The sequence below is a fragment of the Patagioenas fasciata genome, chromosome 13 (genome assembly GCF_037038585.1).
Source record: "Patagioenas fasciata isolate bPatFas1 chromosome 13, bPatFas1.hap1, whole genome shotgun sequence".
Classification (NCBI taxonomy): Eukaryota; Metazoa; Chordata; class Aves; order Columbiformes; family Columbidae; genus Patagioenas; species Patagioenas fasciata.
Genome location: NC_092532.1, coordinates 16,515,244 through 16,539,014, shown reverse-complemented (window position 1 = coordinate 16,539,014; position 23,771 = coordinate 16,515,244). Strand labels below are relative to the sequence as shown.

Sequence of the window (23,771 nt, the reverse complement as noted above, 5' to 3'; positions counted from 1 at the left end):
CAAAAGCCAAGAGAGGGATTCAGTCCTGAAAGCAGAATCTGGCCGGTGAAAAATCCCACTTGCACGTGTCATCAATGTATTCAGTATACACATGTAGGAACCACAGCATGTGGGACATCTCAATCTCTTTCTGGTTTAAGTGCTGACAAAACAGCCACAATAATCAACACGCTGATTACAGTGCATACCCGTGCTTGCAGTACGAGTGCATTTGAGCAGAAGCTCTGGTGCAGTTGGACAAACAATAATGTGTAGGTTATCATCTCACTTAAGAGCAAACACAGCTGTCTTTAGAAAGAAATTGCTCAAAGCTAGTCTTGTTTGTTTATGTTTTGTCCTTACTCAGATGCAACTTTTGTAAGCTGTTGAAGAGGAAGTTTTATACCACAGTGCCTTCTAGTGGTTAAAGAGCTACAAATCTCAGCTTGACAGGAATCCTAACATTTACCAAACAATTATTCAGCAAATAAATCAGCACCAAAGTATATTTATAGATGGCTTACTAGAAATATTTGTTGCATGTCAGAACCACAGTTTTCCACAGTAATTCTGTTTATAAAAATATAAACAATTTAGGAATGAAAATATATTACCTCCGAAATAAATAAGAGAAGAAACAACAGATAATAAATACACTGGGAGTAAACTAGACCATGATTGCAGGTTTATGCCAGGTGGTAGAAATTAGAATTGAACAATGAAATTAACTCATGATATTGCTATTAGCAGTATTTATTCAGAATTATTTTTAGCCATACCAGCCACATATCAAAAGCTTATGCAATATTGAAAAAACAAACAAACAAACAAACAAACAACAACACAACACACACTGAAGTTTATACTTGGATCTGCTTAACAGCTTTCAGCCAGCTACTGTTACCACAGTAGCTCAACATCTAATAAACCAACACAGCATTAAGCCTAATCACCTAATTTTGTTTTTAGATCAGAAATAAAACCTCACTGGTGAGTTACGCATATAATAGCCCTTTCATGTTATCTAAATATCCACCTAAACTCCCACTTGTTTAGGTCTTTCCTAGAAAAAGTAAGCACGAAGTAGTGAATGGATACTGTTGGATACCTGTATTGAAAACATAAGACAGGTCAGGTCTTCAACTGCCTTCTACTTTGGCAACAACGGTGTGGATGGGCCTGGACTTCTGCAATGTCTTCTTGCTGGTGCTGAACTGGTTTGGTCACCCTGTTCGTTCTCCACAACTAGTCCTCTATCCTTTAAAAGCATTTCCTAGCAAATTTATAAATGCAAGAGGATTTCAGTGCATAAATATTCCTGCATCCCTTCCTGACATATGTAGTTCTGTCTATATGACAATACTTTAAAATTTTAGGTTACTTTGATTAGTATACAAAGCCAGGGAAAATTTCTAATGTATTTCCAGGAGGTTTTCTGCTAGACTCAGAAGTTTGTCTTCTATAACCTTTCTGCCCTCTTGTGAGCTCGTACTTTTCAATCTAAACATGATTGTAGTGGGCCCATTCCATTGGCTATTGTGTAGAAATGCTAATTCCTTACTAATATATGCTGTATGTGGATCATCAAGAGACATTTTTGCCCCCTTTCCTAGATTTAGTATTTTTCAGTGTTGATGTATTTCGTGTGAATAAAGACACCTTTTTACAGATATCAAGTCTTGAGGGTGGGAGTTGTTAATTTTAATAGGTAGGGTGACAGCATATTCTTGAGATTTGCTTCTGTTTGACACCTTGTTTTTATATTTCATACTTACAGCAGGTAAGTGTTACTGTAAAATGTGCAAGAACAAAGCACTATTGTGACAGATTGTGCTCTGGCACAATATCCAATTATTCTTAGTGTATGTTTATTTTAAAAAGGTACTTCACAAACCATTAAGTATAATTCATGACAAGGCACCTTCAAAAATATTCTGTGACAGTGGGCCAAATTTGCTACCGATGAATTTCTGGTACTTGATGGATTTAAAATAAATGTTAATTTAGCCCAATGTACTTTGTTGATTTGGGATATTCATAGATTATTTGGCTCCATAGTGTCCTTTTGTCAGTGTAGCAGTTTTCTGTAACACAGCCTCCTCCAACAGCCTTTCAAAATGGCTGCGTACCACTTCCAAATGCTTGTCCTAGTTAAATTTGGATAGAGGCCACAGACAATCAGACAAGCCAGGGATCCAAATAAAGTTGCCTAATCTTTTACTGCCAATTTTTCTCCTGGTTCTATGGGAAAAGCCCAGAAGCATGTGAGTCGAATGAGCACCTGATCCAAACCAAGCCTGAATTAGTGCTGTGATATGTTGGACAACTTGTCCACATGGAGATGGTCAAGGCTGAGAAATTTACAGTGGAATTTCTGCCAGCTGTAATTTCTTCCACTGAAAGCTGGAATTTGCCCTCCAATACAATAGATATTTTTTGCTCTCTTTGTTTTTCCGGTACGAGTGGAGAGAAGGATCTTTCTCCAGTCCCTCTCCACCCCAGGAGACTGACCCAAGCCCCCAGTGCCACGGAAGGACACTCAGATCATTAATGATGATGTTAACAGGACTGGACCCAGTATTGACCCCTGGGGTACACCACTGGTTACTGGTCTCCCACTAGACTTTATGCCACTGATCACCACCCTCTGGGCCCAGCCTTTTAGCCCATTTTCGAACCACCTCACTGTATGCTTATCCAGCCCATACATCAACAGTTTCTCTAGGAGGAAGATGTTATGGGAGACAGTGCCAAAGGCCCTACGAAGTCCAGATAGACAATATTCATTGCTCTTCCTTCAGTCATTTCATCATAGAAGTTTATCACGATGGTCAAGTATGATTTTGCCTTGGTGAACATGCAGCCTGGGGTCCTGGGCTCTCCTCCATGGGTATCCTGGTCCCTCTTTTCCAGCCATGCAACCCCTGATGGGTTTGGTGGCCAAGGTGTTCCCCTAGTCCTCCCTGCCTGCCAGATCTCTGCAGGCAGGCCAGGATGGACTCAGACCCATTTCCCTGCAGCATGTTGGAAAAAGCACAGCAGGTTCTTAATGTCTTTATTAGTTTGTTGGTTTTTTTCCAACACAGTAAATCCTCTCTACAGCAACAGGTTAGTTAAATCCAGTTTACATATTGCCGTCTCATGAGTGCTGCGGCCTTGATGCTGCCGTGACAAAACCGTGTTGCACTCAGACAGGAAAATGTGTTAAATTCTGTTGTGACTGAGAAAAAGGGAAAACCAACAAAAATCAAAAGAACAAACCACCAGGGAAAACCAAACCAACCAACAAAACCAAGGTGAGGAACTGAAGGCAAGCACAGCCAGACCACCTCCAGGGGAACCACACGGCACCGCTTGGATGAAAATACAAGGGGGAATGAATCCAAAAAGGTCAGGGAACAGACAAACCCTTATATATATTATGTATAGGTATTTATATATATATCACCTGGAAGGACACGCTGAGAAAACAAGAGATCGCAGCAATATCTACAGTAAAAAGGAGCTACGTAGCCTTCAAAGTCACACCGAGAAGGAAGCACACGGCAGAACAAGGTGGGGGACAAATGGGGACACTGGTGTTTTGGGGTGGCTGTTCAATATGGGAGGGGCTGGGCAGGGTGCAGGTCTCAGGGCCAAAAGCCCTTGTACACCCACTGGGAGCCCAGCGCCCCTGTGCCCCTCACTGGGGTGCGGGGATGGGGATCTGGCAGGTGAGTGTTTTTGAGGGGCTCAGTAGGACCTGCTCCCAGTGGGCTGGTTCTGCTCACCCAGATGGTGGCACCTCATGGGTCCTGTACAGCTCCTGGCTTGGGTCTCCCACGGACCACTCCCAAAGACCTGAGCACCCATGACCAGAGCCGGGTTCTCTGTTACACTGGGTGCAGGAGGAGCTGGGCTCTGCTGCCCAGGGGACAGCCCAGGGATGGCAGCAGAGGCTGGGTGGCTGACAGTGGGTTACATGATGACACAGCTCTCCATGCCAAGCGCGAGAGGCTGGATCCACCCAGAACTGGTGGCCAGATGGAAGCCCGCAGCTTGAGGGGAGCCAAGCCCTTGAGAGATGCCCCTCTCAGTGTGCACGCGAGATGCTGGGAGTGGGGGTTGTGAATTTGGGGGGCATTGTCAGTCTGGCCAGCTCTGTGGGCAAAGCCAAACATGTGGGTGCTCCCCACGTTCCACGGGTCACCTTGCGGTGATACACCCTGCGGGGCAGAGGGTGCTGAGGGCTCCCCAGCAATGGAGGGTGGGGGGGGACAGGGCAAGTGTCTCATCTTATTGCTAATGGCTCCACTGTGGTGACACCCAGAGGCTGTGGTGAAACTGGAGGGGGGATTTGCCATGTCACATCCCAAAACCTTGTGGCCTCTGAGCTCTGATGGCCCCAGTCCAAGAGCTGGGAGTGGAACTGCAGGTGTGGCAGAGACTGAGCAAGGCAGGGCACACAGCCCCCCTGCACCCCAGTGTGCTTTTGGTGGCATGTGGTGATTGTCCTTCTTGCAACAAGGAACCAAGGAAGTGCCACCATGGGTGAGGGCATAGGCAGAGGTGGGGGACCCTCATGCCATCCCTCTCCTGCCCTGATGGCTTCTGGAGCAGGGCTTAGCCATCTCCCCCTGACCCAGGGCAGCCCTCAGGGTATGTGACCAGGGAAAGGGGACAGTTTAGGGTGTCACAATTCTCAGCCAGCTCTGGGGCAGCAGGTCCTGGGTGTGCTGGGGGATCCTGCGCTACTTCTCCCCAGGAAGAGCCAGTGGGGAGAAATGGAAGCTGCATCCCCAGGAAGGGCCCAGTGACCTCCCAGTGAGCACCGCTCCCTGTCCCTGTTTCCCTCCTGGCTTGGCCAGCCATCAGTTGACCTTGGGAGATCAACCTACCTCCTGTGTCCTCTTCACATCCTGCTGTCCTACCCACAGCCTGCTGTCCTGCCCCATCCCACCATCCTGTCCCCATCTCACCACCCTGCCCCATCCCCCTGCCACCCACCCTCCCAAGCCAGGGCCAGGCTGATGCTGGGAAAGGTGAGAACTGATGCAGAACCATGAGTGACTGCTGGGCGAAGCCAGGAGCCAGAGTCAGGAGGCAGTGAAGCGAAGGCCTTCTCCTTCTCCAGTACCAGACAAGGGGATGAGGCCAATGGCAAAGACAAATCAACCCCAAAGGAGTGAGGGCCCTGGTAGAGGACATCCACAGGGCAGGTGGGTGCTGGCGGGATGTTGACGGATGGGAGATGGCTCTGGAGGAGACGTCAGCAGCAGGCGTGGACCTCAGCACGATACCTCCATGGTGTGGTTGATCTGCCCCATGGCCTCGGTGCTCTCCGAGTGGGTGCAGGCACGTGGGCGGGCGCCATCCACGGAGCTGGCGCTGGTGAGGGAGGCCGTGCGGGAGCGTGCCAGGCGGGTCATGCTGGCGGATGGCACTGCATGGGCACAGAGAGATGGCCAGGGTGCTCAGTTCCCTCCAAAAGCCAGCAGAATCTGAGCTCACATTGCCTCATGCAAGCAAAGCTGCTAGTTCTGCTCCCTGACGTAAATGACCCCAGGGACAAGCTTGCAGCATGCGGTGCTGTGACAACATGAGCAGCTCCGGTCTGGCAAGGGACAGCGGGGCAGGGACGGGACATCCTGGGACAGGCTGCAAACCAGGCACATCTCCTGGGTCTGCAACCACTGGGCATGAGGCAGTGGGGACCCCCAGCTGCCACGCTCCGGGCAAGGCATGAGCAGGGATGGGAGGGCTCCTGGCTTCCCAGGGTGTGCAGGGAAGGTGACACCCTCCCCCAGCCAGGATGCACAGTGGGCACAGCTGCTGGCCAGCTGGAGGAGGACACAGTGGACACACTGCTGAGACTGTGCCCGCATGAGTGGGGGACTTCTCTGAATACCATTTCTCAGCCTCCGGCCCTGGCTCAGGGTGCCATTTCAGGCAAAGCAGAGCAAGGCAGAGGGCACCTGGCTGGGAAGGGCCAGCCCTGCACCCAGGCTGCTCCCAAAGGTGCCTGGGCAGCTCGAGGGCACAGGCCAGGCAGGCACCATGCAGCAGCTGGCATAGGCCGAGCAGCACTGAGCGGTACCTGTGCCTCCACTCAGCCTCCGGTCCTTCAGGTGGGCAACTGGCAGGAGTGGAGCAGGAGAAGGGCAGGGAGGGCAGAGAGAGAGCGTCAGCCGTGCTGGTCGCTCCGCAGGGCCAGGAGTACCCACCCAGCCCCATGTGTGCATGCACACGGATCTGCACATGTGCACACAGAACTGCACACAGACACTCATGCCTGTGCACATGGATGTGCAAACACACACACATGTGTACGTGGACCTTCATGCATGTGCACACACAGGTACGCACATAGACTTAGACACACACACACACGCTCATGGACCTATACACACACATATGCACACACACTTGTGCACATGGAGTCTGCACGTCTGTGTCCACACACACAGCCCCTACTTGTGCATGTCCACACACACAGGAGTGGACACGCATGCACAGCGACCCTGTCCACCCACACATGTACACACAGAGCCTAAACACTCCACACCCCTACAAACACACAGGCAGACATCTTGTACACCTGCACACAGAACACCACAGAGGCACGTGCAGCTCTCCATCAGGAGATGGTGATACCAGGCTCCTCTACCACAGCAGGTTCAGCACACACACACACACAGGCACACACCAGCCCCGTGCCCAGCCCTGGCACTCACTGTAGCCCATGCCTTGCAGGAAATATTTGAAGGCTTCGGTCAGCTTGCCAGGCTGCAGGGAGAGAGCAAGAGGAGTTGAGGCAGCACCAGGGCTCAGACCCCACTCAGGGCTGAGACCCCACTCAGCCCCCAGCTGCCTCTAGCACAAGACCCCTAGGCCCACCTCAGCCCATCCCCTGCTGGGCAGGGACAGCACCAGTGCATGTCTCAGGACCCAGTATACCCAGTCAACTGGGAAAATCATGAGGGCTCACCTGTGTGACCTGGGGCAGCCCACCAGAGTCAGCCATCTGCAGAGAGAAGGTTCTGCTTAGCACTAGAGGGTGCCTTTGCAGCCCACCCTAGTACCCGTTGGCAGATGCCACTGTTTGGACCCCCCTGCTCTCCCCATCTGCCCCCAACCTCATAGCCAGAATGGACCTGAAAGGGGGAGATGGGGACACCCTGCAGACCTGGGGCAGAGGGCAATGGGGTACCTAATTGGCAGCACGGACCACCTGCCTGCTCCCTGCCACCCACCTACCTTCAGGAAGGTGGTGTTGGTGGGATCCAGCTTGGAGTTACACTCCACCTGTGGGTGAGAAGGATGATATTAGCACCCTGGGGTGCACTGAGCCTGGCGGAAATTGCCCATGGGTACCATCACCAGCTCATGGCACCCCAGCTGGCACATCCAACCCCAGTTAGGTGGAGACAGGGTGCTAGGCAAGCCCTGAGCCTGCAGAACCACCATCCCTTTGCCATGGGACAAAAGGCACTTTCCTCCTGCCAGGCAGTGCCTGGGCAAGGGTGAGAGTTGGAAAAGGAGGAGAGTGGCTGCTGAGGAATCCTGTGTGTGACACGAGTGTACAGGCACACAAGTGTGCTCATGTGCTGGAGAAGGGGGTGTGTGCACACAATTACACGTTACGTACAAATGTGGCCACCTGCACAGTACCTGTGGCTGATTGTGCAAGTGTGGACAACCATATGGATATGTGTGAGTACATGCACATGTTGGCTGCTGTCTGGGGGCATGTGAATGCATGTTGTGAGCATGTCTGGGCATATGAGGAAGGGGAGGTTTTCCAGATGTGTCAACTGTGTACAGATGCACGTACACTCATGCCCATACAGGCAGGCAGGTTTGCCCCTGAGCATGCTCCCACATATGGGAGCTCACATGTGCCTGAGTAGTCAGCGAACATGAGAATGCCCATGCGTGTGCACCATCTGCATGCCTCCCCGCAGGCACTGCTCCATCACTCACCACCCCCTCTTCAGCAGGTGCGTTGTCTCCGACCACCAGCATCACAGGGCAGCTGGAGGTGAGAGGAAGGAGGAGCACAGTCAGGGCTTGGTCTGGGTGGACTCTGCTGCCCTGGCACCCCCAATTCCATGCCAGTACGACTCTTACCGCAGTGTCTTGGCATTGGGCACAGTCCCAGGCCGGTTGATATCCAGGTCCCTGCGGCTGATGAAGGAGAAAGAGAACCAACATGAGCCCATGGGCAGGTGCTGTCACCAATGCCATAGTGCAAAAGCTGAAGTACCACCAGCTCCAGGAAGTAGCACCCGCCCACTGTCCTGGCACCCTATGGGTGGAGAACCCCACGGCCATTTCTGCCATGACCTGAGCAGAGCTCATGCCGTGGGATGAAGCACCCATCAGAGTAGCAAGGCTCCCAGCCCCCCGTATGCATGGGACAGCATCTCTGCCCCCTTCCCCAGCCTTGTACCAGCACGCAGAGCAGGAGTGGACCAGGGGATGTGCCCCCATGGCCATGAGCTCTGGGACACAGCAAGGCTCTGTCACAGGTACCACCACTCCTGCGTCTCTGGCCAGCACTGGTGGCCAGCTTTGCATCACTGATGGCCTGTGCCAGAGGGTGATGGCAGTACCCAACAGTGGTAAGGGTTCCCACACTGGCCTCGTGGCCCCACACCAGTGCTGCAGCCCCTCACTCTGGTGCAGACAGGGGGTCAGCCCACTGGCAGGGCCACCCAGGGTGCTCACCTGTTGTACATATTGAGGAAGAGCTGGAGGTTGAACTGGTTCACCACGCTGCCAATCTGCTGCCGGTAACTCTGCACGAGCTCCGTGTTGTTCACAAGTTCTTCCTGTGCCAGCAGGAGACAGAGATCAGGGCAAGCACTGCTGGGTGCTGTGGAGACACCCTGCTCCCCCAGGCCCGCCCGTGCCATGTTGGCCAGCGGGGCAGAGCAGGAGGGTGCTGGGCAATGCAGCTGGGCATGGCGGTGCTGCGGGCAGCACACCCAGGCAGAACACAGGCACAAGTCACACATTTGTCAAGGCTAAGCCCCAATCAGGCAGGAGGGATACAGGCTGGGCTTGACTAACCCCATCCCTGGACACAGGGCAGGACCAGTGGCATTGCGGCACCCAGCGCCAGGGCTGGGCACAGCCCAGGTGACCCTGCTGGGATGCAGGGTGGTGGCAGGGGGCCAGCAGGATGCACAACCCTTACCTGGCTGAAGAGGTGGGACAGGACAGTGTCTGGCAGTGTGCTGGTGAGGCCAGAGAGCTGTGGAGGGAGCACAGGGCGTTATGGTGCTGCCACAGCTGGCTCCTGCCCCAGGGAGCCACCAGCCCAAGAGGGAGGGTCAGGGCCCTGCCCACCTTGGAAGCTGCCCAATCAATCCAGCCTTTGCCATTGGGGTCGATGTTCATGAGGACCAGTCCTTCAACCAGGTCAGGGAAGATGAGCTGCAGTGAGAAAGAGGGGCAATGCTCAGCAGGAAGGAGAGATGTGCCCAGAATAGCCCTCCACCAGCACCACTGCCCACTGCACAAGCATTGCATGAGGTTGACATGGCTGCAATGGGACACCTGTGGCAAGATTGCCCAGCCACCATGGCCACAGCACTGCCATTCCAGCCCCACCATCTCTCCAGGAGCCTTCACAGTAGCAGAGCCTGCCTGGGGTGTCAGCTTCTGCTCTTCCCCATGCCCTGGGCCGACAGCAGGCACAGACAATGCAGGACCAGCCCATCCCAGACCCAGGCTCACCGCAAACTTGGCCAGCACGTAGGCTCCTGCCCCAACGCCGATCCCAATCACATACTTGAACCTGAAAAGCAAAGGCGTGTGTATGGGGGAACGGTGGATTCCAGCATGGGTTCCCTGGGGCACCCCTCCACCCGCAGTATGGAGCACAAGAAGACATGCAGGGTGCCAGCTTATAAGGACAACTCCCCCAGCCCAAAATCCTTTCCTCCAGCCCATCTCCCTGCCCAGCACACTCAGCCAGCAGATGTGTAGGAGGGGCTGACTCACCCAAAATGCTGCACCACGCTGGGTAACATGGCAGCCAGCTGGTCCATGGATGGGTACTGGTACCTGCAGCACACAGAGGCACAGGATGGCGGTTATGGGACCCATGCAGAGCAGAAAGGCTGGCACAGGGCAGCTGGGCTGCCCAAAGTGAGCAAGGAAATGCCACCCACCCACAAACCACTCCGTTGTCCACCCTGAGACAGTCAGTTGCCACAGTTCAGAGAGGCTCGCAGGCAGGGCACGAATGCCCAGGCAGCAACAACCCAGTGGGCACAGAGGTGACATCCCCATGGGCATAGCAAGCCCCCAAAGCTGGCACCTACCCCTGAGGGAACTGTGAGGCTCCTGCCTGCTGGCCCGGCGCGTCCACGTGGCACACCACAAAGTGCTTTGTGATCTCCTGCATGTCTTCATAGTTGAAGAAAGTGTTGAAGCAAAGCTTGTCTGTCAAAGGGCAGGCAGGGATCAGAGACCAAATGCCCCAGCATTGGGGCCTGGTGGGCTGGAGGAGCACGGAGAGAGGCTACCTGCCCTCCCTCTGCCCTTCAACCAGGAGCTGACATGCCACCAAAACCCTCCCATCCCCTTCCCTCCAGGTTCCTCATCCACACAGCAGAGACCACGGCCACTGTTAGCAAGGGCTGCATCCTTATTGGGAGGCACAGGGACGAACTGACACAGCCAGGGAGATGAGCAGTTTGGGGTGAGTTTTGTCTGCTTGGAAGGATGAGACTGGGGGATGCAAAGCCCAGAACAGCAGGATCACCCAGTGGGATTAGCAACTCGGCGTATTAGCAACCCATTCCAAAATCCTCAGAAGGGGGTCAAGCAAACATGGGATTTGAGAAATGGCTGCACATCTCCCTGCTTGGAAACCATCAAAGAAACAGCCCCAGCACTGCTGTGGAAAGGCCATCACCATCACAGGGGGACATAATCATTGCTGGGGCTTGGAGGGGTCCTGCCCCATGGCACAGGTGCTGGGACATCCCTTTCAAAATGTGGGGACCAGGCAGGTTGTAAGGTCCATCACAACCAACACGACGCATCCCTGAGCACGTGAGTGCTGCTGTGATGGTGAGGCAGCTCACGTAGCAGGCCGGTGACTCAGCCGCAGCCACCAGTGGAGAGGGAGATGCTTCCCCCTGCTCACAGGATGCTGGGCATCCCAGCACAGCCAGGGCAGGGGTCTGAGATGCAGGCCCAAAGCTGCAGGCTAACAGAGAGCACAGCATTCCCACACCCAGAGCCCTGGCGCATGGTCCCTCCTTCCCTGCTATTCCCTGTCTCCTGCAGCCCCCACTGTCCCCTGACACCAGCCGGGTCCATGCTGTGAATACTAAAGGGCTGGTGGCAGCAGCAAGGACCAACCTGGCATCCCCCATGTCCCATGCCTGCCTGGCATGGGCGTGTGGACAGCCAGCTCTGGGGTGGCCAAGCACTCCTGGCTATGCCTGGCTTGGGCTTTGCATTCAGCTGAGCATCCAAACCCTCCTGGTGCCTTCAGATGCCTGGGGAGACCCAACACAGTCTGGGGACCCTCCATGGGAGGAGGCAAAAGAGCTGAGCCAGAGGCTTTGGCCGATATCCCAGTGCCCCGTGCAGCCCCAAGATCACTCTGCCTGTCCCTGCACCCCATGGCCCAGAGACCAGCACTCACGGTTGAGGCCCACATCGTGGTACGTCAGGATGGCCGGGCGATTCCCCTTGGGCGAGCCCCGGATGACCACGTGCAGCAGCCCGTAGGGAGTCTCAATGTCATGTTCCTGAGGTAAGAGGAGAGATGGGGTGATGCCTGCCTGCCCCAAGACATCCTCTCCTGCCCTGCCATCCCACACCTCACTGCTGCTTCCCATGGGAGCACAAGGGAAAGAGGAGCAGCCATCCTGGGCAAACCCCCAGATATGGGCATCCTGGAGGTGGCAGAAGGCAGGAAAAATCACATACAAATGCTCCCAGCCTCCACCAACAGAAGGGAAGGGATAATAGGATTTAGGATTGGACAGGTGTGTGATGGGACGGGATCACGGGATGGGATGGGATGGGATGGGATGGGATGGGATGGGATGGGATGGGACGGGACGGGACAGGATGGGACGGGATGGGATGGTCCAAGGGGGCTTGGGAGAGAAGGATCATGGGACAGGAGAGCTGGACCACAGGATGGGACAGAAAATCTTTGAGGACCTGAGACTAAGACAATTTTGGCAACAGGGTGCCACAGCATGGCCCAGCTGGCCTGAATTCACTGTGCCTGGGACAAACAAGAAGAGGTCAGACATCAGACACCACTGTGGGAAATGCTGCAGGCTCATCTCAAAATGACAGCTACAGTAACTTTAAAATTCCTTGGTCTGAAACAGCTGTGCCCCCATAGAGAGACCACAACTGCCCTGTGCCTCAGTTTCCCTGGCTTGACAGGGTTCCAGCCTCACCTTCACAGCCATCATCTTCAGCCAGCAAGGGAAACTGAGGCTGCAAGCCCAGATGCTGGCCAAGTCATCCCCCTGGGGACAAGTGGCCAGCAGTCCTTTCCAGATGCTCATGCCTGCCAGCCAGCCCACTGGCAGTGACCTCGAAGCTGAGATCTGGTGGGTGCAGGAGCATCACGTGCAGAACAGCACTGGGGAGGGGATGCTGGCAGGGTGCCCTACGGCACGGTCCTTGCTGCAGGTACTGGCAGCCCCATGGATGTGCTGGTGGGAGGGAACCAGGTACATGGATGCTCCCATGAGTTACACACCACCAAGGACTCTGAAGGACACAGGCCTCGGGTGGGAGGAACCGCCTGAGGACGGGGTCTCCTCACTGCAGTGCCTCTCTCCTCACCAAGATCCACTGTCCCCAGGGGAACGCAGCACCCGAGGGCAGATCAAGGGCTCTGTGGACACAATGCTTGACTCCCCAAGGGCACCCTGACCCCAGCCCTCATTCAAAGCTGTCCCTCCACTCCCCAGAGCTGTATCAGGCAGCAGGCAAGGAGCAGGAACATCACCCCAAAAAAAACAGATGGGGAAACTGAGGCAGGGGAAGGGCCTGGCCCAAGGTCACAGAGCAGGAGGCTTCCATGTGGTGTGATCCTGGGCACGGGGCTGTCTCCTTGCAATCCTCATGCCCACAGTGCCCACAGCTCCAACAGCTCAGCCTACAACACCAACCCCAAATTACATGCCCAAGGTGACAGCTCCTTCCTCAGCACTGCTACCTGTCTCCCCCAACCCCCTGCCAGGTCAGACACACCCCTGCCTGTCGTGCAGCCTCTGCAGCATTGCTGGATACCATAGCCCTGCCCTTTGCCGCAGGGATGCTCACTGGCGGGGAGAGGCTAGGGATGTAGGGGATGCAGGCAGTGAGCGGGGGGCACTGCCAACCCGTGACTCCAGCGAGGAGGGATGCAGGGGTTGCAGCACCCACAGGTGCCTGAGAAAGTCCAGCTCTGTCCAGGTCACCTGCTTGCCTCTGCAGTGCTCCCACCTCACTTGTTCCCCCCACACCAGCCCGTTGCCAATCAAAGGATTGCTTCAAAACAGCAGGAGACCCTCTCCCTCTGCAGCTCCAGGGGTGAGGAAGGGGCTGCACGCCCTGCCCATCAGCAGTAAGCCCCAGCACAGCCCATAGCCACTGCAGCTGTGCTCGCTCACCCTCAGCCTCGGCACAGCATCTCCGCTGGGCTCAGCGAGGACACGCTCAAGGACAATGCGTCCCCGAAACCTGCAGCATGTCAGGGATGCGGCAGTGGGGCTGGTGGAAGGCAGGGCTCCTCAGCAGCAAGTCCCCCCCACACCAATGCCTGCCTGGCCAACACCAAGCCCTGCTGGGTGCAAAGGTCCAGCCTGGGGAAGCAGGGGATGTACTGGGGCAAAACTACCCAGAAAGGGAGGGCAGCGAGCACGGGAAACGTGGTACCTACCCCATCCCAGCACTCCGGCATGGTGAGGAACTGGGTGGACGAGGATGTGCAGGCAGGGCAGGCCAAGTATGGGGTCCCGGTGCCAGGCAAAGTGGTGCAGCAGGCTGGGGTGAAGCGGAGCTCTGCGCTGGCTCAGCCCCTCGCCTTGATTTATAGCGGAGCCCCAGCCCTGCGCTAAGCCCTCCCTCTCCCTTCCCCCTCGACGCGACGCGCAGCCCCGGCAGGTTTGGCCTCCATTGCGGGCAAGCGCTGCGATGGAGCCAGCACTCAGCCATTGGCTGCCGCGGGAATTATTCATGCTCCAATTGGCCCCAAATACCCTTGTTTATGAAGAAAAAACGCCTGGCACTGTGTGGTACCTGCTCCATCTTCCCTCCTTTGGCAGACCAAGACAGGCAGGGGTGCCTGGACAGGGTTGCACTCACACCCCTTGCAGCACACACAGCATCATCGCGGCAGAGCCCAGCAGTGCTCACCCACACCCGTCACACACAAACGCAGCTCTGGCCCCACACAAACATGCAAAGTCATGCTGGAGGCTGCAGCTGCCCAGCCCAGGGCCCTGAAGCAACGCACACGCACCAGGAAGGGCAAACACCCGCGTAAACACACATGAGTACACACGTATGCACGTGGCCGTGCACACACATGCACAGAAACATGTACCGACACAGTTACATAGGAGCCAGGCAAAACCATGTCCCCCCACATGTGTGTGCATATAAACTTTGAAAAATAAATACAATGACCCACGCTGAAGCACGTGCACCCTACAAAATGCTTGTGCATACCCCCACAGGGCTGGTCCCTGTGTGTCTGTGACAGTATGTGTTCCCATGCACGTATGTGCATGGTCACATGCATGTAAGGAGCATGCCTGCTGCATCCTTCTCCCATGTGCTTAGCGTGTATGCCATGGCCACCACTCATGCCCATGGACACGCAATGACCTGCACACACACAGAACCTTGTGCACACATGCATGAAGTGGCACATGCATGTACACACATGAACACTGCTGCTGGCTGCTAGTACACAGGAGATGTGCAGGATTTAGCCCCAACCTGGACATCACTGGTGGCAGGTAAATAAAGCAGGAGAAAAGACAACCCAGCAGCGCCAAGGGGTTGGATCCTGTCCCTGTGCCGACACATGCTGTGTGCACACACCTGTGTATTCCACACGCACATGCATGCAGGCAGATGGTTTCTGCCTTGATTCCAACAAGGCTTTGCAAGAGGACCAGTTTGTCTGCCTGCAGCTTGCACCCACAGATGGCCTCATGCAGCCACGGCCCCAGAATCCCCTGGCAGACTCTGGATGCCATTCCCCTGCACATTGCCTGCCCCTGCCCAGCTCAGCACCACTGCCCAGCTCACCACAATCAGCACCCAAGCCTCTCCAGCCAAAACTGGGTGACCATGGATAGAGAAAGAGCTCCGCAGACAAGCCAGTGCTGGACCAGGGCAGCACCCAGCAGGGACCCTCCAGCCTCCCTGCCCACCACAGGGATGCTCTGTGTCAGCTGGAGGCTGCCATCATCTCTGCATCATCCCCACCCCAGCAGCTCCCCATGGCTTGCTTCCACCATGCCCTGGCACACACATGGGCAGAGGGTGGTCCAGCTGCCCTCACCAGCACATACACAAGCTTCCCCACATAGCAAAGCCCCATGTCCTCAGCTTCACCCAGAGGGCTTGTTCCTGTGGAGTCTCTGATGCCTAATAACAGGGCTGAGGCACTTTTACCTGGGGAGAGCCCTTTCCCTGACCTGGCCAAATGATCACCCAGAGCTGGTAGCCAGTGCCCAGCATGCTGACAAAAGTCTTTGCTCCCTGCCCAGCTGCACCCTGCCACCCATACAGGTGATGAAGACTAAGCAGGCCAGGCCCAAAAGCCTGAGCACCACTTTGAGTCTGCCAAAACAAGGACCTGGGCTCCCCTGCCCCTCGTCCAGAATGAACAAAATCCAGATTTATTTTTATCCTTGCAGGTGCTGCTGTTTCAGTGCCAGACCTGGCAGGGCTCAGACAGCACCACCCAAACCCAGCCCCTCAGCAGTCTCAGATGCTGACAAAGCATCAACATACAACCTGACATCAGTCGCTGGTGTTCCCTGGGAGGAGGATGCTTTGGGAGAGGGACCAGCAATGAGCTGGGATCCAGCAGCCCCACTGCCTTCCCTCCCCATCTACCAGCACCCCGGTCTTTGCCAGAGAAGCCTGGTGCAGGATGAGCTTGGGTAGAGGTACGAGAGTGATGAAGACCAACGTGGGAGCCAGGCGCAAGCTGAGCCCCCCTGAGCCACATCACTGAGCTCCTCCAGAGAGACAAAACAGAGGTACAAAGCTGGCAGGTGCCAGCCAGGGCAGTGGAGGGGCCCTGCTCTCTGAGAGAGGTGAGTGGTACAGGGGGCAATGCCCCTGCCCTCCAAAAAAGAAAGAATCTTTCAAACATCCTTATGTAAGCAGGGAGCTGGCATTGCCTGGGAAACCATTGCCATGGCAATGGTAGAGGGGCTGGAAAAGCAGCTCGGCCCTCCTGGGAAGAAATCGCCTGTTTTAAAGAGGTTTTGTCCTCAGCCTGTTGCCAAGTGCCCACCAGCCGCATCCGAGCCCCAGCACAGAGCATGCCTGGCAGCATCCCCCCATCCTCTCCGCCTGGGGACCACGATGGACGTGCAGCCCCATGCAGAGACACCAACCAGACACTGCATCCTCATCAAAGAGGGGGACAGAAACAACCCTGGGTCCACTGAGCACCCTGCAGCCTTCCCCAGGTTCACGCTGCTGTCCCACGCAGAACCCAGGGGTGGGGGGCACCCTCCATGGCTGGTCCTACCTTCCAGTCTGTGTCCACAGCAGAGAGGAAGACATCAGAGTTCTCCTGGGGAGCAAAGGAGCTGTTAGGGACAGAGACATTCTCCCACCACTGATCACGCCCACCAAACCTCCTCTCACCCCGCTCATGAAGCCCCCTGACATCACAAGCACCCACTTCCCAGGGCAGTGCTGGCTGCAGGGGAATGTGATGCCCACATGTGTGCACATACATGCACATCTACAGTACCCACAGATCTGTGCATGCACTGCCCGTAAGTGTGCACAGACACACAGGTGTGCATTAGTATGTATGTGCAACATCTGCACACACACACATCATCAAGCCAAACCAGAACCCACAGTCACCCATGTATGTGCATAAACACATCTGCACACATGCATGCACTGAATACACACACATGCACACGTGTGCACCCATTACCACCACATCTGCACACATGTGCACCCAATAGCTACACACACACCCCAAGCTCCTACTTAAACGCCCCATCCTGGCACCCCACGTGCAGGAGCAAGAGCCAGTGCAGTCACCAGACTCACCAGCTCGGCGTCCTGGCCCCGCAACAGCGGTTTCTCCTCAGTGAAGCGCAGCTCATGCAGCCCCGCCATGGTCATCTCCTGCAGCAGCAGCCCTGCCCCGGGCGAGGGAGATGTCAGCACCCCTGAGGATCTGCCTCAGTCCTCTTTGCCCCAACCCAGCTTACAGCATCCATTGGAGGGTGAAAATCCAATGTTTTGGCTGGTTTTAGGCTGCAGACAGATATGAGTGGGACAGAGGGAGATCTCCCTGTACAGCCAGAATGAGGGGTGATGTTTCTCCACCATGCTGAGAGGCAGAGGGCTGCTCCAAGCAGCAGTAGAGCAGAGAGACAGCCTGAAGTTTGTATTGCAGTGATGGGACAAAACCAAATGTGAAGCCTTTACTCCCAAACTCTTCTCCTTGTCTGCACAGCAGGTGCTGGCCAGGCAGCAGTTTGTCCCCAGGGCTTGCAGGGACAGACTTCACCATGGAGCCATCACTCAGCAGAGATGTGAGACTGGATACTGCTGACCAGAGCACTAGGACTTTGTACTCCTAAATGCCACCATCTCCAAAAACACTTCCAGGCAAAAGCCCAGCTTAGAAAGCAGAGGGGAGCAAGGAGATGACTGCACTCCCAGCAGCTGGATGCACACAGAAGGTGACAGACATGGGGAACACGGAGGACAATCCAGGCTCCCCTGTGAACAGATGAGGTCAGTAACTAACTGGCAAGTCCCAGTGCAAGGGGATTATCTGTGCTCAGGCAGGATCCAGACCTCAGGCATTTTCTTTCGCAGCCTCAATTTCCACCCTTTCCCCAAGCCTTCAGATGAGTTGTTGTTGCTCTGAATGGGCCAGCATGGCTCCCATACCCCCTGCACTGGCTGCCACCCTCTGCAGTCTCCTGGGGACACCAGGGGTGATGTGGGGCCAAGTTAGTACCACAGCAGACACAGATCCTGCTCCATCCACAGCCTCAGCCAAGGCTGCTTCATGCTTTGTCCACCTCCAAACCTAGGTCAGCCCGAGCTGGCAATGTGGAAAGGCCAAACAATGCCACGAGGATTGCAAAACCACCAGGAATACAGGAGCTGGTCATAAACTCCCCTCCAAAGCCAGTTCTTGCTCATCTGACCGGGTTTTCCACTCAGAAACCAAGCAGGCTGTGCCACCTGGCTGCTTTCTGCAGACACGGCACTTTGCTTTGCTCCTTGGGAGTCATCCAACAAACCAGAACTCTTTGGAGGGAGAAACACCACCACCAAGCCCCCAGGAGTCCCAAGGTGCCCACCACCAGGGATGTCCACATTATCCCTTACATGGAGGGTCCCACCGGGCCAGGGGCCTCGCAAAACCCCAGCAGGGAGAGGTGCCAACAGCTCCATGGAGAGGCATGCATCTGGGGCATGCTTTTCCAGGCTGGGCTGCTGCTGAGAAAATGGCTTTGCACAAGGGGATAGCCCTCATCTGCAGGCCACCAGCACAGCTGAGACAGTGCAGCCTACAGAGCCACTGACCAAGCTACCCCATGATCTCCTGGAGCACAATCCCAGGGTTAAAAAATGGGAGGAAAATCAGCCTCACCGGTAGCTGGGTCTGGAAGAGAGCAGGAGCGTCCCACGCTGACCACGCCAACACACTGTGTGGCTGCAGCCCCAGGGTGGCTGGGAACAGCACTTAGCGCATGGTGAATGCCTTTATTAATTAAAGCCTCCAGCTAATATGGGAGGGTGGGTGGCTGAGCAATGAGGAAGGGCCCCATGACCTTGCTTGCATTGCAGAGGGGAAAGCTGGCTCATGAGGGACATGGCAGAGCCCTGCGGCAACCAGCATCCTCAGCGCAGGATGGACGGTCAGCTAAAGCGGCACTGAGCACAGGAACAGGGGAGGGATCGGTATGTCAGCGGGTCCCATGGGTGCAACGGCCAGTGAGCAGGATCACAGTCATGCTTCCTGGGGATGCTCTGCTTCCCATGCCACCCCACAGGTTCCCTCGTCCCTGCTCCTACCAGCGCAGCAGTGGGGTTGTGGGCAGTGTTTCCCAAACTAGCTGGGCCACCATCACTGCAGAGGGCTGGTGTGGAAGCCACAACTGACAATGAGCCCTTTTCTCTCCAGCTTTCCCCAATGCTCCCCAACAGCACCCACTCCCACAGTGCTGCCCTTCTCTGCTCCCACTCTGCCTTCCCAGTGCGGTGTCACCATTTCCTGGGCACAGCTGGGACAAGCTTCCTCTCTAATCCCAAATCAGTCCCAAACCCAGCATGACATCAGTGTTCTGTTTGGGACTAGTGCCCTGCCCCACCGGGGCCCTGGCACTGCCTTTATAGATGGGGATGGAAGCAGCCACGTTGGCTTACCTACCGCAGGCAACCGCAGCCCAGTGTTGGCTTATTGGAGGAGAACCAACTCGTGGTAAGGAAATACACTGTTATTGTTGTTATTATTATCATCACCATGATGAGGCTATGGGAAAGGTTTAACACTGGGCAGTGTCTGGTCAGAAGGTAGAGCTCCCTCGGACGATGCAGCAGCCTCACGGAGTCTCTGACTGACCACCTGTGTCCCTGCACTGGTGTGGACGTGGCACCCACGAGATGTCAGCACGGATTCTCTGGACTATCTGAGCAGTGCACAACAGACAAGGAGGCAAATGCGGAGGAATGAGGGCTGACCCCTGCCAGGCAGCGAAACCAAAGCAACCTCCAGTAAGGAAGGGAGAGGGAGGAAGGGAACATGCAGCCCAGTCCAGACATGGAATTGTGCCCACAGCATTGGCCCCTGAGCAAGAACACTGAAGAGCCGTGACGGGAAGGAGGAAAATACTGGTGCGACACAGCCTCGGCCACCTCCTGCCCCACTGGTGCAGGATAAATACCCACAGCCTGCCCTGACTCCATGGGGGGGCACAGGTCTGCACCCCAGCAGCCCCCACAAAGCAGCCTGACAGTGTGGTCCAACTGGGGAGCGCAGGAGCAGGCAGGCCACAGCATGAGACCCACCAGACTGGGTGGTCTGGTGCAACCCATGCAAGGGAGCACCCCAGTCTTGTGGGGCAGTGGCGGCAGCAAGGGGCTCTGCGGGGGTGCAGGCTGTCTCGCAGTGGCTGTTGCTAAGAGCAACCTCCTCCCCAGCCCCATCCTCTGGACACCCAGGCAGCGAGAAGACTCCCAGGGGAGGCTGGTGGAGGAGCGGGTGCAGCAGGGACGCTCAAGCAGTCCCATAGGCACCCCTACCTCGGGCTATCTGCTTGGTGGACCCCCATGCCAGGAGGTTGCCAACTCAGTCCCCCCCTCCCAGCAGCACCAGGCTGGGCTTCCCCCACTGCAGCCTTAGCACCTCCACAGGCATCACCTCCCGTACCCCAAAAAGCATCATTCCCTCCAGCAGCTCCATACCTGGGGGAGAAGAGGCAAGCGGCAGGAGCGGGGGGACCGGCAGCCCCATCTCCTGGGCAGGGGCTGAAGGCTCTTCGCCCCCCCCCCAGACCCCTATACCATCACCCGGCTCCTCCCAGCCTCGCCCTCTGCCCCCCCGCCGCCCCAGCACTCCCGGGGCGGCGGAGCGGGGGCGGCTGGGCCGGGCCGTACCTGTCAGCAGCTCGATCTTGTGCCGGAGAACCTTCATCCCGGGGTGGCGGGTCCCAGCGCCGCCGGCGGGCGGGGCGGGGCGGAGGGAGGGGGCGGCGGCGGCGGCCCCTGTGCGGCGAGCGGAGCCGGTGCCGATGCCGGTGCCGGAGCCGGTGCCGGTGCGAGGCGCGCAGGGCGGCGCAGGGGCGAGGCTGGGCACGGCCCCCGCGGGCCGGTTCCTCCCCTCGCCGGGGCCGGAGGGGAGGGGACGGTGCCGGGAGCGGGGCCGGCGCCGGGGAGCACCCGGAGGACAATGGGACCGGGTTGGGGTCTGGGGGAGGTGGGGATTAAATGGGAGATGGAGCGATGGGAAGAGGGTTGGGGGCTTACACGGGAGATGTAGCGACGGGCGGCGATAGGTGAAATGGGATAGCAAGGACAGGGGGTTCCAGCCTATGCCTAGAGCAAGGGCTGATTTCCACTTGCCTCCGAGCTGGGCAAGCCCATCCTGCCACTGGTCCTTCCTCTGTACTTCTTTGGTATCACTGTAATTATTTTTTTCAACAGTTAGCGATATAACAGCCTCCACTGCTAAGGTGCCTGAGGCAACTGCACAGGACACACCATTCAAAGCGCAGAACTGGCCCTTACAAAAACATCCTCGTGGGGAAACTGCTGAGGACTCCCATCACCTCCCCTCCATGGGCTTGGTTCTGCACAGAACCCAATCGCATGTGATGTTCACCTGGGAGGACTCAGGCTGCTCCCCAGGGAGAGGGCTGTGGTCTGGTCTGGTGTCCAGGCTACCACTCACTCCTCTTCCCTGGTGGGCATTTCTGCCAGGAGAGCCGAGGAAAAATATTTCATATCTCCATTGCAAGGACAACGTGCATGAGTCAGGGACTGACGCTGCCTCATCCTGCGTTTCAGTGCCGTTTATTTGTCAGCATAGGAAAGCCAAGGTTTCTTGTAGGACATGTGAGGCTCAGGTTCTCCTGCACCAAGAGGAGTCCATGCCAGATGCTACAAGAGGGTTGGGATTTGAATACTGGAATCTTGGATAAAACTTCTGCCCTGGAGGTCCCCTGGACCAGCTGGTTGCAGGCCTAGGCTGGTCCTAGAGAGAGACTTCTTGATGGTCCCTATAACCAACAGCTATGGGCCTCGAGACCAGTGCTGGCATCTCAAAGGTCTTATTAGCGCCACTGTCATCCAGAGATCAAGTTTGCCCCTAACCCTGAATTCTCAGGATGGCAGTAGGTGCCCACAGGCTGCTCCCAGCGCCTGGGTTGAATCCGGTGTCCCAGGCCTCAGCCTCATCATCTCTTGGCCAGCCACAGTGACCAACATAACCCTGTGTTTCACAGCACCTTTCACTGCTGGGCCATGGAGTATTTTGAGAGTAGCCACAGGCAGCTCATCCTACAAATGCCTGCCGAGGGGCTGGAGGAATGTCTGCTGACACAGACATTCAGCTCCATCCCTGGTACATCTCTTTTAACAGCTTGTCCCAGGCTTTTTGGATGGCAACCAGCTTTCAGCTGATTTCAGTCTCTCCCGCTGAGTCACCAGGAGCTCTGCATCCAGGCTGTGTTCACCATGTCACCGTGAAGGGAGAAAACACCTGGGGTGTCAGAGAGCACAGAGATCCTTTAATCCCTCAACTAGAAGCCAGCCCAGCACACAGCACTTCAATGGGGTCAGATCTTCCCTTCCTTCTGGGCTACCTTTCACCCTCTTCTATGAGTCCAGCAGCCAAGGGGCTTCCTCTGAACTGGTCAGGGATGAGGTAGAGTTGGATTCAGATCTTCCTGACATTGTGCAAATTTAAACATTTTCCTCCACCAATTGCCAGGGATTTCTACGGGAATAAATTATTTTTCACACTGATGATTTATCTTCTCCATATGAAGTCCAGCTTTATCAAATAACAGCTTTTAGATGGCTGCCTTGCCAAAGGCGCAGGGCCATGTGGCTGAAATAACTGCACAATTAATTAGGCTTGGGAAGAGCACAAGCTCTCCATGCTCTAAGCTGCAGAGACTGGGGTGTCCCCCAATGTAGGGGTTCAGAAATCACCGGCACATGGAGCCATCCACATCCTGAATTGCATGATTAAAGGGAAGTGAGAGAGTTTTACAGCATGGATTTTTCCACATTATTTTTCACTGCTCTTTTAATACAGGTCAATGTGGGATTTTCCACATGGCTTTCCCAGTGCTTTTAGCTCAGCCATGCAACACTAAGCCAGTCGAACCAAGATCTGGCTCCAGAGTTGGCACCAGGGAGGTCAGAGCCCTGGACAGGGACTCCCTAGGACCTTGCTAGGTGTTTGGAGATGCCGCTCACAGATTTGTGTCATCTCCTGACATTTAGTCACATACCCTTGATGATCATTTCCAGGTGGTACTGTGGCACCAGCACTTCCCGCGGACCCAAGGAGCCCTCTGCTCGGAGATATCAGTGATGATGTTGAAGCTGAGCTGCAACCGTCTGAGGGATGTTCTGTCTCTTGTGGCAAAGACAGGGGATCATGTTGGGATGTGTCAAGCACAGGGCATGTTCCCTGGTGCCCAGGGCCTGCCCCAAGAGGGGTATCCACCAAATGCTGCCACAGACAAACCCCATCTGAGCTTTACTTTGGTCTCCTGGGGCTGGGGCTAGATTCCCATCATCTTTGTGTTGCCATGTTTATCAGAGTAGTTGGGTGGTGATGGATACAGGTTCAGGGTGCCCATCAGGCCAACATCTTGAACCTCGGTCCACCAGAGCATGTGGGTCTGAGGGGACAAACCAAGCTCTAAATACACCCTGCAATGAGCCATTCCCCCATGGGCTGGGGTCTGCACCTGTGCTGACTGCCATCAGCCTCCCCAGGAGCACAGGGACTCCTGGCTGGGCTACTGCAAAGCCCAAGCAGCCTGGGAACCACCTTGTCTGTGCCACAGGGTGCTGGG

At 55.9% G+C, this 23,771-nt stretch overlaps 1 protein-coding gene across 7 annotated transcripts; it reads right to left on the bottom strand.

The window, feature by feature from the left end:
* Positions 1–3,017: 3,017 nt before the first annotated feature.
* NDRG4 (NDRG family member 4) lies at positions 3,018–20,990 on the bottom strand. 7 transcript variants are annotated; one of them, XM_065848001.2, is made up of 17 exons: positions 20,836–20,990; positions 17,263–17,354; positions 16,721–16,765; positions 11,630–11,735; positions 10,293–10,413; positions 9,970–10,032; positions 9,703–9,763; positions 9,313–9,399; positions 9,161–9,217; positions 8,689–8,792; positions 8,089–8,145; positions 7,942–7,993; positions 7,216–7,263; positions 6,947–6,982; positions 6,693–6,744; positions 6,056–6,094; positions 3,018–5,401 (listed from the first exon to the last, which is right to left on the bottom strand). In XM_065848001.2, the coding sequence occupies exons 1-17, from the start codon at positions 20,870–20,872 to the stop codon at positions 5,247–5,249; spliced, it is 1,212 nt and encodes a 403-aa protein (XP_065704073.1). In that variant the 5' UTR covers positions 20,873–20,990; the 3' UTR covers positions 3,018–5,246. The 7 variants fall into 7 exon arrangements, with proteins under 7 accessions (XP_065704073.1, XP_065704072.1, XP_065704070.1 ...); XM_065848000.2 differs by lacking the exon at positions 20,836–20,990 and adding an exon at positions 20,644–20,752; XM_065847998.2 differs by lacking the exon at positions 6,056–6,094 and having other exon boundaries at positions 20,836–20,989.
* Between the last annotated feature and the right edge of the window lie 2,781 nt (positions 20,991–23,771).